The sequence below is a fragment of the Buteo buteo genome, chromosome 19 (assembly GCF_964188355.1).
Source record: "Buteo buteo chromosome 19, bButBut1.hap1.1, whole genome shotgun sequence".
Lineage (NCBI taxonomy): Eukaryota > Metazoa > Chordata > Aves > Accipitriformes > Accipitridae > Buteo > Buteo buteo.
Window position 1 is genome coordinate 10,901,725 of NC_134189.1, and position 14,901 is coordinate 10,916,625.

Genomic DNA, 14,901 nt, shown 5'->3' on the forward strand with positions numbered 1-14,901 from the left:
CATCACTGAAAGGGTATTCTGTTATGCATTTCAAGAAAAAAAAAAGAGGCTTGTTTATAAGATTTGGCATTATAAAGAAAAACAATTACCAATAAAATGACTACTTTGTAATTCCTCTTGAGGAATGATGAGCTTGAAAACAAAGTTTCTGCCAAACTTTTTCCAGTTATTGAAGAACAAAATGGGTACTAAGAAGGTTGCAAAGGAATAATGGCAACTTACAGAAACCTCAACAGGTATGTCTTCATATTCTTTAGCAATAGCGTTTCTGAAAGTTTCATTCCTCTGCTGAAAAGCTTCTATAGTATTCTGAAGGGCCTAAGGAAACAATGGAAAAATTCTTCAAACATATTACATTTCAAACGGACTCTCTGCATTCTGACCTGTTACTGTTCAGCAGAGGGAAGCTACAGCCAGAAAATATTACTTTTTTGATTGCTTCAGTGAAAAAGAGTTTAGAAAATAAAGAATGTAGATGAATTTACCTTTATCCATTCTTCCTTATCTTGTTCAGAACTAAAAGAAATATTTGACACATTAGTCCAAAACTAGTTCAGGAAACATTATCTCACTATCAACAACTTCTTGCAAAAGCCAAGCTTCTGAAGTAATTCTCAGGAATTTAAATTTAAACAATACTAATTGTTAACTGTCCAACTTAAAATAAACAAACCAAACCAAACCAGAAAACAAAAGCAGGTCCAAAAGGAGAGGTGGAGCACCCCACTGTATTTGAAGTGGGGCAGTCTAGATGGGGAAGGCTTAGTCTAGGCAATGCAAAAAGCAGCAATGGGAAGGTAACCCAGAAAGAGGAGGATACAAGGACTAATAAGGAAAGCAGAAAAGTGCTAGTCAGAAGAGTGCAAATGGAGGAAAAGGACTCAAGAACTAACAGGAGCAGAGTAAGTTTGACACCTGGGACCAGAGGAAAACAAGTAGACTGGAAACAGGCCTGAGGAATGGAGGAAAGCAGGTGCCCATCTACCACTGCAGAAAACTATGTTCTGTGGACATAAACCCACCAGGGTGGAGAGTTTTGCTGGGTGGGCACACCCTGAGGTGAACAGGCTTATTTGTACCAAGGTGGCTCAGCTGTCAGAGGCAGCAGCACTGCCCAGAGATTAACACACTCAGTGTCCCAAAACACTTAAGTTGGATGGATTGCCTTTGCATCAGTTAGGTATGCTGCTTTCAATTTTCCAGCCAGCCCATTCGCAGCTATCTTAGGTATTTCTGCAAAGTAAGGCAATGCACTCACTATACACTGTAGATGCATCTTCTACTCCAAGAGATTCTTGGACTGACAATTTATGATTTTTGGCAGCCTAGGCTATTTTCAAAACACCGATATTAAGATGAAGCCTGCTGCATCTTTCTCCAAATCTATTAGTCCAATCTTTTGTGTGTACATGTTTAATCCTCCAAAAACTAGGTAAAAAAGCTACTTACCTGGCCTGCAACTCCAGTGTTCGCTCTTTTCCAGACACTTGAAAAGTGTGTGGATATTCTTCATTATGAGTTTCTATAATCTTCATACCATCTATGCCGACTCTGGTTCGAACTGAGAACTTTGATCCTACCAGGCTGAATTTGGGGACGCAGTAGAGCAACATATTGTTAAACTGGGGAAAAAATAAACACATGGCTTTGCATTAACAAAAACACAGATACAGCCACGGTTTCTACGGAGAGCTGGAAAATATTGCAAAGCTAGACTTAGTGGGTGAGAAAGCAGGTTTTTTCCTCCTCAGTTGATATACAAGAAGACCAAAGCTCTAATGCAAGACAACGTCTTTTTCTTATTTGTTTAGAAATAAGATTAAAGGACAGTTTCAGTGGATATAAGAATAATTGCTCTGTATATGCAGCAGTCTTCATAGCATTTATTATCAACTGTACTCAGACTGGATATTTTATACCACTGTAAACCTTTTGTTAGAAAAACCCATTCTTATGTCCCAATTCTGCAAAACCTACTCTAAAGTGCAGAATAAGAACTCTTTTCTTCAGTGTACACATTTGTATTTACTCTGTACCAAAACCATTTGGTTTTGTAGAAGTTGTAACTAATATTATTTGAGGACATAATTCGTCTTTTCTCCAAGACAGAAGAACATTCTTAGAGTTTTTATTCACTGAAAGCCTCGATATCACAGGGAAAAAAAAAAAGAAAAAAAACCCATGAGCAAGACAAATATATATTCCTTTATTAAAGATTAGAACTTTAAATAATGTTTAAATGTCTAACACCCCAGCCTAGAAGCAGTTATTAAATCAGATCTATAGTTTTAATTTTCTCACATTTTTCCCCTCACATTCTTCTCAAAATTAATTATTAAAAAGAGAAACTCACTTCAGTTAAATCCTATTTCATAGACATCTTGTCTAACCTATTGCCTAGTCTATATCACAGATGCAGCACATTTGAACTTGTCACCTCTCATAAGAGGCGCACATCATTTTAATCAGCTGTCTAGCCCCATTTTGAGGTGTTACTATTCAATGATTTCTCCTTTTGTTTGAAGCACAGATAAGCAGTTGTGCCTCAACAACCCGCTACTAGTCTTTATTAACCAGAAGATATGCAATGCCAGAGGCGCATAAGCAAAAATGTATTAGCAATTTTTAATGCATGGAAGCAATGAACTACATCAAACCTTTTCCAAGGGAGTTATAAGGGAGCTATAAGGGAGCGTGGCTGTAGTTTGTTAGTTCCAAGACAGGACATAGGCACCTGACAAGAGGATGACCTGCAACGATAACAAGCTCCCACAGGACCATGAGGCTTACAATCTGTCTGGACTAAAATCCTAAGCTTTTACATTTCAGTTTCATGAGAATGTCAAAGTTCTTGTGCTCTAGGACCTGCATTTATAATCAACAGCCACTTATTTAAACATGAGTTGCTGGACACTGGTTCCATTTATCTAAAACCATGTATTCTGTTCTAAATGGTGTTTTCAAGCCTTTCTGTAAGCAGTATAAGGTTTACTCATGCTCTAATATCACTAGTGGAAAGGCAGCGACATCAACTAGAGAGGATTTCTCTCTCTCTTTGGTAGTCCTTTCAAGTCCAGAAAGGTATACAGCCACTCCTGTCCTGCAAACACAGGCTACCGTACTTACTAGGAAAAGATACCGTTCTTGAGCAGACGTATTGCGAGCAGCGAGTTTAAGGATCTGTCCTTCTTTTATCAGTTCATTTGAAGGGTTCACAATGTCTTCCTCTTCTCCCAGCATCTCATATATCTCTAACAATTTCTTTAGATTCTCCTTCACAGTGAAAATACAGTTATAAAACTTATTAATTAAAAGCACAGATCTTTAAGCATGTTTAAATGAAATGATGGGAGTTTGCATAAGTCTGGAGAATGTTAGCTGTGAAAAACATGTCTACACCCGGTATGTATGGTCAGCCATACAGATTGATTAATTTGGTTGATACACTAACAAGTAGTTTTAAAAATGTTATCTCCTTTGTAATTTTACAAATGCAGTTATACATGCGGCCTGCATTATTTCTTCTCCAAAATAGAATCATAGAATCGTTTAGGTTGGAAAAGACCTTTAAGGTCATCAAGTCCAACCGAGTCCAACCATCAACCCAACACCACCATGCCCACTAAACTAAAATATCTCACATACTTAACGAAGTATCTATCATGCCAGCCCAATACGGTAGAGAAACAGTAAATACTCTTTACAAACATTATCCTTCCCACTGATAGAAACAGATGAAACAAGGTTAAGAGTCCAGCGCAGTATCAGCTACTCGAGCCAGGAGAGGAACCCAGTCTGTCCCATTTTCCATTCAAGAGAATTAAGTGCAATGCCAGATTTTCTCTATCATTCCTGGAGCTGTATAAATACATTAAGTAGGAGCAATCACTTGGACCCAGGAAACCCATTTTTGCCATTTTAGGGAAGATTTGCAATTCACACTCCTAGCTTCACCAAATACTCAAATACATTAAAAAGTGAACAGGAGAACAAGGATCATTTACCATTTTTCTTATTGCACTATTCGAGTGACTTGCTGCAGTGGATATAATTTCCAGGGACTCTAGACAGAAGAAAAAGAAAAAAGTAAAACCAAAAAGCTGCATTTTTACATATTTATATATTACACAGAACAAAAAAATGAATCATTCTACAAAATTGTAATTTTTATGTAAATTACACACTACAATAAATTTCTTAAACTATCAATAAAAAGTAACCAAGGTAAAGTAGAAAGCATAAGAAAGGCAGCTACGAAATAGAAATGATGATCTGGAAAGATCAGAAGAGAATTATTGCAGATTACTTTAGAGCTTCAGCATTTAGAATCACATTTTTTGTGACATGAACAGTCATGGTTCTCTCCCCTCTTTTCTCAAAGTGGTCCAGAATGTGAAACTATATTTTTTAGTTGAAACAACTCGTATTACAAATATTTGCAGTAATAGTACTCACAATGAAATATTTGCAAAAAATTATCTGGCAAGTAATTTTGAACAATCCATGGAAATATCTTGAACTGTTCTTGTGTAAATACAGAGAAGAATAAATTTAAAAATGGGCTGTTCTTTTTCCCTACAGGAGCTTAAAAATACAATAATGAGTCTAATTCCACTTTTTTACAAACAAGAGACATACATTCCAAATGTGCATAAAGCAAACCAAAATGCCAACAAATCCAAAGAAACCACAGAAAAACCACAACCTCTGATCATCCACAAAGCAAAGAACTCAAAACCTGTGTGCAAAAACTAAAGCAAAACGTATGTGTTCCAGGAGAATACTAAAGGCTTTATAGGTTTTATATTAACTTCATCCAATATTCAAACAGATTTTTTTTTCAAAGAATCCTACAACTACACTGAAGAAATTCTATCATTCTTTTCAGAGGGACTTTGCTTTCTCACTTTATTTTTCCTGAAAATAGCTTTACTTTACAGTATCCTCTTACTAATATCTTATTACAGCTCTTTAATGGCTAGAAGATATTTACTTTCAGCATCTTTCCAGTCTAGAGAATCCTGAGGCAATTTCCTTAGGTAGTCCTTTAGAAGCATCTCGTAGCGTGGAATGCGTTGTACTGGTTCTAGCATGTGATGTTGCAATGTCAAATTTCCACACACTTTTTCCTTCTAAAAAATTGTAAACATATTTCAATGTAGTAGGCAAAAATGTTATTAGGATATAGTAAAATAAAAGTTATGATTGATAAAAGATAAATAATGTATTTTGAAACATGCATGATAGACCTTCTGAAAGAAAATCGAACTACTTAACTGAACCAAATAATTAGAAATTCTTCCCTAAAAAGAATTGTAAAAAGAGTTCTCTAAGTATCCAGTAGAATTCACAAATAAAAGTCCTACCAAAAAACCCTCCCAAAGTCCAGTGTATTTTAACTTAGTTTTGGAACAACTCAGAAAGAAGAATTACAACTGAATTAGTAAGAACAGTTCATGACCACGTATTAGAAAACAGTTCTTAAAATATACCTTTATAGCACATTTATCCATCTGAGAAGCAATTGCTTTCTTGTGTGTGACACCCCCCCCCCCCCGAAAAGTTTTAAGATGCATATTCATTTTCATAATCTTAGATGCAAGTAAAAGATTACATTAAAATACACATAGTTGTCTTCTCTGGCTTAGAATCACAAGACCCTACAGAGCAGTAAAATTTAAGCAGAAATACCTAATCCTGTTTCTAGCTGCTCAGTCTGCAGCAGGAAGACCCATACCTACCAATTCACAGAGAAACCTACAGGGAGCACTAGAGGGTATAAAACGCACCTTGGAAAAGAATGGTACATTGCTTAGCTGTTAAGCTTTCTTCACCTTTTGTGGCTCAGCATTTAGGATTATATACTTACTTCCAAAGTGTAGTGTTCTGCATAACAGCACTTGGTGTGAGCCAACAGAGTACCTATGGCTTCAGTGCAAGGATCTACAGTTGCACTGATAGGTCACTTTATCCTAAAACTGTATTCACTTTTGGTATCTACAACAAAATATATTTTTTTAGTCTTCTCATGTTTCAACCTTTATACTTTGGTCCTCTATTTTGCAGTGGAAAGTCTGGATTTGTGTGGGTATTTGTGCACATATGGAGGGAGAAAGAGAAGAAACAGAATGCAGTGTGAAGTGGACAAACCCAACAACCCTTAATTCTAAGGGATTTGGTATTTAGTTTTCTCTTTAATCCTTTTTTCACCCACAAACCTACATATTTTTATACATGCTTATATTACTTGGAGATCTCCCCATTACCTGAATATCCTGAATAATGAATTTGAATTGAGGTGACCGTTCAGTCCACGTTTTCACCAATTCCATTGCATTATCGAAATTCTTCACATACTCTCCATACATCTTGAGGAAAGGAGCTAACTTTTGCAGAATATCTCCAATTCTGGGGGTGGTAGTCCTGCAAAGTAAGAGGGCGGAATCTCAGAGCAAACAGGAAAGAAAAAAAGTCACACAAGGTTATAAAATGGTTTCAAAAGTTTAATAGAGAATCCTTCTGTTAGGGATCACCTCATATAGAGTTCCAACGTAACAATTAAAATTGACCAGAATTAACATAGAAAGAGTGTTTGTATCCTCTTTGGTGATGTATAAGCATTATAGATCATGTAGAGCACTAAAGAAAGAAAAGCTATCTATAATGAAAAACTTGAAAGGTTTTGTTTACAAAACATGGCCTAATTTATTTTATTTGCAGTTCCTTAAAACTACATTATCTTCTTCTGACCATACTTTACCCTCTAAATATCTAACCTGTGGTTTTGTTTGAGGACTAAATCCATACTGTACAGCTTCCCTTCTGTGCCTTATATAAATACATGTATTTACAACTTTTTAAAATCATTATTTATCTAAGAAAACCTATGAAGTAGAGAGAAACCCTTGGGTTCCACTCTTTTGTGAGACCTTTCCTACATCTTTCATACTGATAGCATCTTCAAATAAAACAGAGTAGTAAAGAAACTGATGGAGAGGTGGAGAGAAGCTGCACTCTTGACGCACACAAAGAAAGCGGAACGGCACACATGCATCTCCGAGAACTACAATATGAAACATGTTTCACATTTTGTTTTCAAGGACAGACTCAGCGACTGTATCAGTATCTCTGGATTTCTGAAAGTCTGAAATCAGTGTTGTGGTACTGGTCTAAAGTGAAGCAATCTACTGCAATTACTTTAGCAGTCTGCTGCAACACACCACTTCTCCAAGAGAAAAGCTGTGCAGAAGGGAAAAGTTGTTTGAATAGTGAATATTGCCAGGACTGGCAAGGGCTGGTCCAGCTCCAGCTGCCTCCGGGGGAGCAGAGGGTACTCGTGTAAGACCTGGCAGAGGTCTGAGCTACTGCTGGGCCTTGCAACTAGAGAAGGGGACAAGACAGAGTGGGAAGTGGGTCTCTGAAATCACCAAGGCTCTCCACCCTTAATTAGCTTCACGTATTTGTTCAACTCTACATATGCAAGCAGACAAATACACTTTCAAAGGCAAGATAACAATTTAAAACACAAACCCTCTCCTTTGATCCACTGAATGCTATTTCCTTGGGTTGTCATTTTATTGCAATGCAGCATACTTTTACACTGAAAATAAAATACAAATCATGCCAATTCCAACAGAACCGAAGAAATTATGAACACATTCCTAAAGGTCAGCAGAAAAAACACAAAGACATTGAAGTTTTCTGATGAATTTAACAGATAAGTAATTATAAAACTTTGCAATTAAAAAAAAAGTTAAAGCAGAAAAGACTGTGGCAATCCTTTGTATCTAAAGAAACTGGTACAAAAAAAGAATACTTCTACTTAACTGTTTCAGAACCATTACTAGACAGCCATTAAAAGAAAATGTTAAAACTTTTATAAACAAAGAAGTAGGAACAGCTTGCTATGCCTGCTCCTTGGATACCTACAGCAGCTCTTTTACACAGAGTGCTGCAATTTCACTGTCTCTGAAGATAAAAAAATGTCACAACTACTTTTCATGCAGGGCCTTTTTATGTCCAAAGACTGAGGCCGTAACCACACAAATTTGTCATCATTTCAGGTAAGAAAGACAAGATCCACGTCACACAAAGAGCTCTGAAAGAATAGGAAGGACAGGGAAAATTGAAGAAAGCAGAACCTTCTGAGAGCAGCATCCTCCCTTGAGGGACTAACAAGTAACTAGTTCATCTTGCTCAAACACTATGCACCATGAGCCAAAATATGAAGTTCTATTAAATGCTGTCAGGTCCAGGACAGTTCCTGTTCTCTTGGACAGAGAGATCAGAAAGAGAACTATTACCATGGACCCAAATCAGCACTGCACTATTGCCAGACAACACAGATAGCATCATTATATGGTCAAGAAATAGGACTTCACATTGCAACGCAGGTCCAGAAACACTTTGTATTTCTGTGTTATCAGACCACAACAGTATTCACTTTTGCATTCTAAAAGCTCAAACATGAAATCACTGACTTACTAATCATGATTTGTAGCATCTCATTTAAAACTATCATGGCTGCAACAAGAGTAAGCAAAGGCCTATAAAAATCACAGCACAGCAAAGGCGACTACAGAACGACTGCTTTCTCTTCCAATACACAAGCTAACAGGCATCCAACAAAACTGAAAGTTTCAGTTTCAAAGCAAAACAAATCATATGAGTAGGTCACCTCTGTAATTGCCACACATTCCAAAACTTTGTGTTGAAAGAGTGAAATAATTTCTTCACCACCACTCCCCACCCCGAGCCTATCACACTGTGTTCTTAATATTCTTCCCCAGGTATCTGCTATTGGTCATCTTCGGGTACAAAAGACAGAGTTAGATGGGTATTTTATTTGATGTGGGATCACTGTTATGCTCTGTTATGCTCTTTTCATGGGAAATATATTGCAACAAGGCTGTTTCCGGTGTTTTCAAGCCATATGTTGTAAAAGAGATATTCAGCTCCAGCTGTTGCTCAAGTCATTCAAAATGCAACTGCCAGACAATTTCATTTCCACCAGATAAGCTTAGATTCACACTGCATTTTCTGCTAAAAAAGAAGAATCTGCTTCTGATCTGCTTTCCCAGTTTCAAAAGCTATATATTTTTACCTTAAGTTTTCAAAACAAACCACAACTCGGGGAAAGTGTCAGCAATTTTTAGCCAGCTATCTTTGTTAGAAACTAAAGAACAATAGAAGATCTACATAAACCTACCAATAGAACATACTTAAGTATTTTTTATGTCCACTTAAGGGAACTGCTGAGGAAAGTGAACTTTCTATCTGGCAGAAGCTGTTTTTTCAAACACTGGTGATGGAGACAGAAAATTATCCCAGATTTTTCTTTCAGGAATGATCAGAAATTGTTCTCTTCAACTGCACCCTTTCTTCTAACTCCTTCTAAAAGCATAATGTTATAAGGAAATTTAAACAAGCTGTCTCAGGTACAGCACAGAGGTTGTTTCCAAGCAATGTGGGAAAGATAATATCCTTACGATGCAATTTATTAGTTTTGCACTAACAAAGTTCATCTGCAAAAGCACTTTTCAACCTTTGAAGCTATATAATTATACACACATTATGAGTGTGTAATTTAGCATTTTGCAAATACATAAGGTAATGCAACCCATCCTCTGTGCTCTGTAAACTGTTTAGAGCAAAATTTTAAGAGTACATCACAAATTTAATTTCAAATATATACAGCACTGACGTAATGTAGCGTAAACTGCTTTTTAAACAACGTCAGACTAAGTTAAACTCCACCTTTCATGAATATGCACTCTATTTTAATCCAGGCATTCATATTTCCTATCAGATTTTTTTTCAATTGATCAGAAGAAAAGGGTGGATTTACCTTACATGGTCATTTTGCAAGGAACATAATTTAAGGTGCAAACTTTGCTACATTCCATGATGCTTAGGTTCTGCGTACTTTCTTGCATTACAAACTATACAGGGCTACCAGATGTTTGTGCATGGGAACTATTCAATTTTAATAGAATAATAGTGCAATGAATTCACCAGGTATCGCAATTTCAGTCTGAACCTCTAATGCAGCAAGGCATCTAATCATGAGTAATCTCACTGGATTCAGCTAGATACATGTCCTTTATTTTGAGCAAATGATGCAAGTCCTCTACTGAGTCAGATCCTGATGAAGAGTGGAAGAGCAGATGTTCTCCTACCCACACTACTTCCTGGGCTGGGAGCACTTAATTATGAAGGTACCTTCCCTACCTCAACCCTCTGACAGAGTTTCTACAGACGCAGTTTTAGTAGTATTTTAGCCAGTGAATCACCTCTTACCATTCTTGCATTCTTTTCTCAAGTTCTGGAAGTAAGAATTTACTGTGGAAGGCATTTATTGATGAGATGTTAGAAAAGATTTTGTTAATCACTTCAGCTGGAAATGAACCTCTGTTGGCTTCCTCAAGGAGTCTGGAATAGAATACCTGCAATACAGAAAAAGAGCCCAAACCTATCAGCCCATTATCTTTAATCAATGGAAGACCACCTATCCACCCCTCCAACTGAGGCAAGATTCATATTTAGTAAAATAGACAGGTAATGACAAACTCATTTATTGTCTTACCCTCACCAGAAGTTAAAAGCTTCTCCTCTCCTTACACCCCACTTATTTTCTTGTGAGCCAGGAAAGCACTGCAGGCAGAGCAGATGTAAGGAAGGCCAAACTGAAGTAGTGCCATTTTGAATTGACTCCAGGCACCTTGACTGTTTTAACAGCTAGATCATCTCAGCTTTCCCAGTCTTCCAGCCGTATTTTCCACTCTTGCTTTCTTTTCAGTTAGCGTGATGTCTGATCACCATTAGCCCAACCACTCTCCTTTTATGCTGTATCCCCTTATCCTTTTGAAATCAAAGTAGCTGGCAGATTATGAGCAGTCCCCACATACCATTTAAAACACAAAAGGGACCCAGTTCTGACTGGACTCTACTACAGTCTCTTTAAAAAAAAAATACTCTTTCCCCAGCAGCAGGCTTTACCTGACTAGATGCAGCTACAAAAGGCTAGAGACATGTGCAGCTGTTAACGTGCACACCACATAAGACAGTGCTTATGGGGAGCTATGGTCCCTTTATCTCCCTCTCCCATGCTTGACCAGACTGCATCTCCCTAGAAAGGGCTTCAGAAGTTTGGGTAAGCACTTGGGAAAGAAGAAAAAAGTCTGAAGACAGGAACTTTGATAATCCCAACTGAGACAGCAAAAGTGTCTTAAAAGGAAAAAAGGCATACACTTTCACATATACTTTAAAACATGCTCACTTTGTTGCATCTCAGAGAGGACAGCTAGTTAATTTTGACAAGTTACTTCAAAGACTATAATGGTTACATAACTTTTTAACCAAGTTTAGAAACATAACAGTTGCTTCCCCGTCTTCCGCTTTCCTCTCGTTAGCAGCAGTTGAGCAGCTGTGCTTGAAACTAATTTTTCAGAACTCTGTCCAGTTAATATTTGGAAAACAGGCATAGGAGTAATGCGCTTAGGATCGCATCAAGGAAAATTACCCCTCAGAAAAAACTATGAATGAAGTAAACATTTTCCTTTTTTATTTTTAAACTTCTCTAAACCAAAGCTCTTTTTTCTGCAATATTTTGTCTTTCAAAACACACCATATATCCATCTCAATGTGGGTCTACTAGGTAAATCCACTTTCATGAGGACAATTACTTAGATCCCCAAGTAGCCTGAACAATTATTGTTATCAGTTGAGACTTTTTACTTTTCATCAACTGTTTTTAGAAGACGTACACATTAGACCTGAGAAATTTAAACAGCGATGTCTGAGAAAAATATCATGGAGTAAGGCAATGCAAAGCTATAGGTATCCAGGTAAAATGGATATAAGTGTTATGTGAGAAAGTAAACACCAATTAAAAAGGAAAATACTCAAGAACTACAGACTTTCACATTTAGGAAATATATATCAGTTTGATTCTACAGAGCGCAAGAATTCAGTCCTTTCATTGCAAGAAGAGTAATTTCTGTTCACTTCAATTGGATTTAGTCTAAACGTATAGTGGGAAAATAGGGGATATACAGTTTAGAATGCGCATCTTCCTAGGTTCTTTGGCACTAAAGAAAAATTGTGATGAGGTGGCTCAAATTTGAAAGATTTGGTAATTTTCTAGTGGGTTGGCAATTTCAGTGTTATAAAACAATACCCTTCTCCATTTCACCAGAAGCCAAGAAATTGTTATACACCCTCTTTGTTGGAAAGGCTACCAGTATGCACTGCTATTGCTTATGGTGACATCTATGCGCAGAGAACATATTGCATTAATATCCACAAAATTCTAATATTTTAAAAAATGTAGCGTTCTTTAAATAGAAACACAGGCAAAGTTATGTGGCAAAAGCAAATGACTGACTGGAAAAGTCAGCAAAATGTGAAAAACACACTACCTCTTATGTAACTTATATAAAAACTTATGCATAGCCATTCAAGTGAGTTCAGGGCAAGACAATAAAAACAAATTCAAGAAAAAATGTACCCCATCTAGGAGGTCAAGTCGGCTAACGTAGGCTTTTTCTGTTTGCAGAAGTTCACTGGCAATTTTGTGACGTTTCTGTTCATCTGTCTCCTGGAGGAAAATAAGAAGAGCTCTTAGGATACTGGAGAAAACGTAATGTAATACTAAAAAAATGTCAAAAAGACATATGATTTCCTTACAGTCCAAAAAGCAACTGAAATCCAAGTTTTACATTTAGTAATAGACACCTCATTTTGAAAAAGACAAACTTTCCAGCAGTTTAATCAACAAATACAGAAATCAAAGAAGGATAAAAATCAAACTGCAGAGCAAAAATCAAAGCCTAAAACATTTAATATTTCCCAGTTTGTACAGGGATCTTTGCCAGAGCACCAGCTCCCTGCTTAACGGATCAGCTCACATCCTGGTAATCGAGTACCACTGACCTTTCAGAGCTGGAAGAACTGATTTGCAGAGTAAGAGGGAACAGATGGGATTAGTTGGTGTTCGCCCCCGCCCCCCGTTTCAAAAGTTATTTGAACTGCATGTTCTTTGCATCACAGAATTGTTGAAAAATACCACACAAAATGTTTTATGTTCATCAATACACTCATTGCTGATTAACTGTTGATGCAATTAGAGGACTCCTTTGCTAGGTCTTTATGTAAGTCACTTTTATTTCTTAAGGGAAGTTTTTACTTTAAAGTCTTTCATTCCACAAAATATATTTTTGATTCTTCTGCTGAACAGAAACTTAAAACATTCATTCAAATTTCAATATTAAACTAAATGTTAGAATATAAAATTATGAACTGCTATGAGAAATTACTTCAAAACAAACAATGAAAGCACAGCCTTCTACAGTACTAAAACACTAGAGAAATCCCTCATGCTCACAAATGTCACGTTCAACAAAATGACACTTCCATTACAAGATTTTTTTCTTCCAGATCTAGTGCTAGCACTGAAAAGTGTTCACATCTAATGACAACCCAGTCTTTCCTAAGTAAATGGCAGTCTTATCATGGTGCTTATAGGAAAGTAATGGTTTTCTAGACAAACCATAGAAAGTCTTCATAAAGAAAAATAAAGAGGAGAGCTTGAAAGAGTTATTTCTGATTTCAAACTGCACACTGCTTCCCACAAGAGTATGATAAACATTTGCAAGTACATTTATAAAGATGGTTTGCAGCATACTGAATGCTAAAGTACAGTCTTTTCATTTAAAGGACTTCAGTGGCTTTTTTCCCCTTTTCAGTATTCAATAAGTATTCCAAATTTGAACACATTTCAATTCTAATCTGCAGTGTTAACAGTCACACTGCTACACGGCAAGCCTCCTCCCTAAATACAGGCTTTCAATAGTGACTTCAAAGCTGTTCATTAAATCTGTTTAAATCAGCATAGCAACCACAGTAACCTACAGAATAGCATTTTAAGTGCTGTCAAGAGACATTGCAGGGAGCTGGAGGATTAGCTATTACAGCTACAGCATACCATTTAGTGCAGCCATTTACAAGGGATCTCACATGTGGACTTGAGGCACAAAACCACAAGGCTACTGATTCCTCAGCAATTTTATTTTGGCTTCTCTCCCCAAAACCCCACTTTGTCCCAGAAGCACAGCTACAGAATCAATCTGCAATTTTCAGAAGATTACTTGAACTAATTAAGAGAGGGGAAAATCATGCATAGCATACTCAAAAATACCACACAAAATAAGCAATTCAGAAAAAACATTTAATCCTCACTCCTAAATCCCTCTTACTCTCCCACTATACTCTGACCCCAGCTTTCCCATCCTCTCAGTATCAACCTTACAAATCTTCCTAATTTTTAAACCTCAGTCTCCTTTCTATATCAATCGCACTACCTGACACAGGAATCTTCTACATGGGAAAAAAACCCACACCACTGATAAGCTATCTTTTAATCACAGTGGCACATTCTTATTCCAGCATAAGAACGTCCACCTATAGGGTTATACCAGTGCAAGAATAAAATTGTATCACTAATTTCCTTTTAGGGAAGACCTCTGTTTCCCACCTCACCATCTCAGTATCTGCCCATGTTACATGAACGCCCAGCTGTGTTTTCTACTACTAGCTCCATCCTCCTCACCACTCATTCGCCCACTTCAGTGTCTTCTATCCAAAGAAAAGCCCCTGGTTTCCACAAGGTCACTCCAGTTTCCTTCTTGTCACAAACAACAGGTCATGGGTTATTTTGTTAAATTGTGGCATCTGTCTCCTGAGGAGCTTTTCCTGATGGAAGTGGCGGCCACTGGTCCTGAGCACACGGGGTGAATTTGGACCAGATGCATGGGTGGACACATGAGTCCTGGCCATGCTGTGCTACACAGCAAGGCACATTTGGTGGAAAGACTCACCATTGTGCAAAGCCAGTGCTGCAGC

General features: G+C 37.2%; 1 protein-coding gene across 8 annotated transcripts in view; it reads right to left on the reverse strand.

Moving 5' to 3' along the window:
- FGD4 (FYVE, RhoGEF and PH domain containing 4) overlaps positions 1-14,901 on the reverse strand; it is a 106,305-nt gene that overhangs the window by 5,277 nt on the left and 86,127 nt on the right. For 7 of the 8 annotated variants that reach the window (XM_075050907.1, XM_075050910.1, XM_075050909.1 and 4 more), the window contains exons 5-13: positions 12,509-12,598; positions 10,300-10,445; positions 6,267-6,423; positions 4,994-5,132; positions 4,005-4,063; positions 3,127-3,273; positions 1,450-1,622; positions 486-516; positions 223-318 (exon numbers count right to left, since the gene is read on the reverse strand). In XM_075050907.1, the coding sequence (XP_074907008.1) occupies positions 223-318; positions 486-516; positions 1,450-1,622; positions 3,127-3,273; positions 4,005-4,063; positions 4,994-5,132; positions 6,267-6,423; positions 10,300-10,445; positions 12,509-12,598 (1,038 nt within the window). Of the gene's footprint in view, positions 1-222; positions 319-485; positions 517-1,449; positions 1,623-3,126; positions 3,274-4,004; positions 4,064-4,993; positions 5,133-6,266; positions 6,446-10,299; positions 10,446-12,508; positions 12,599-14,901 lie in introns of all 8 variants that reach the window. The other variant, XM_075050915.1, reaches the window with a different exon arrangement.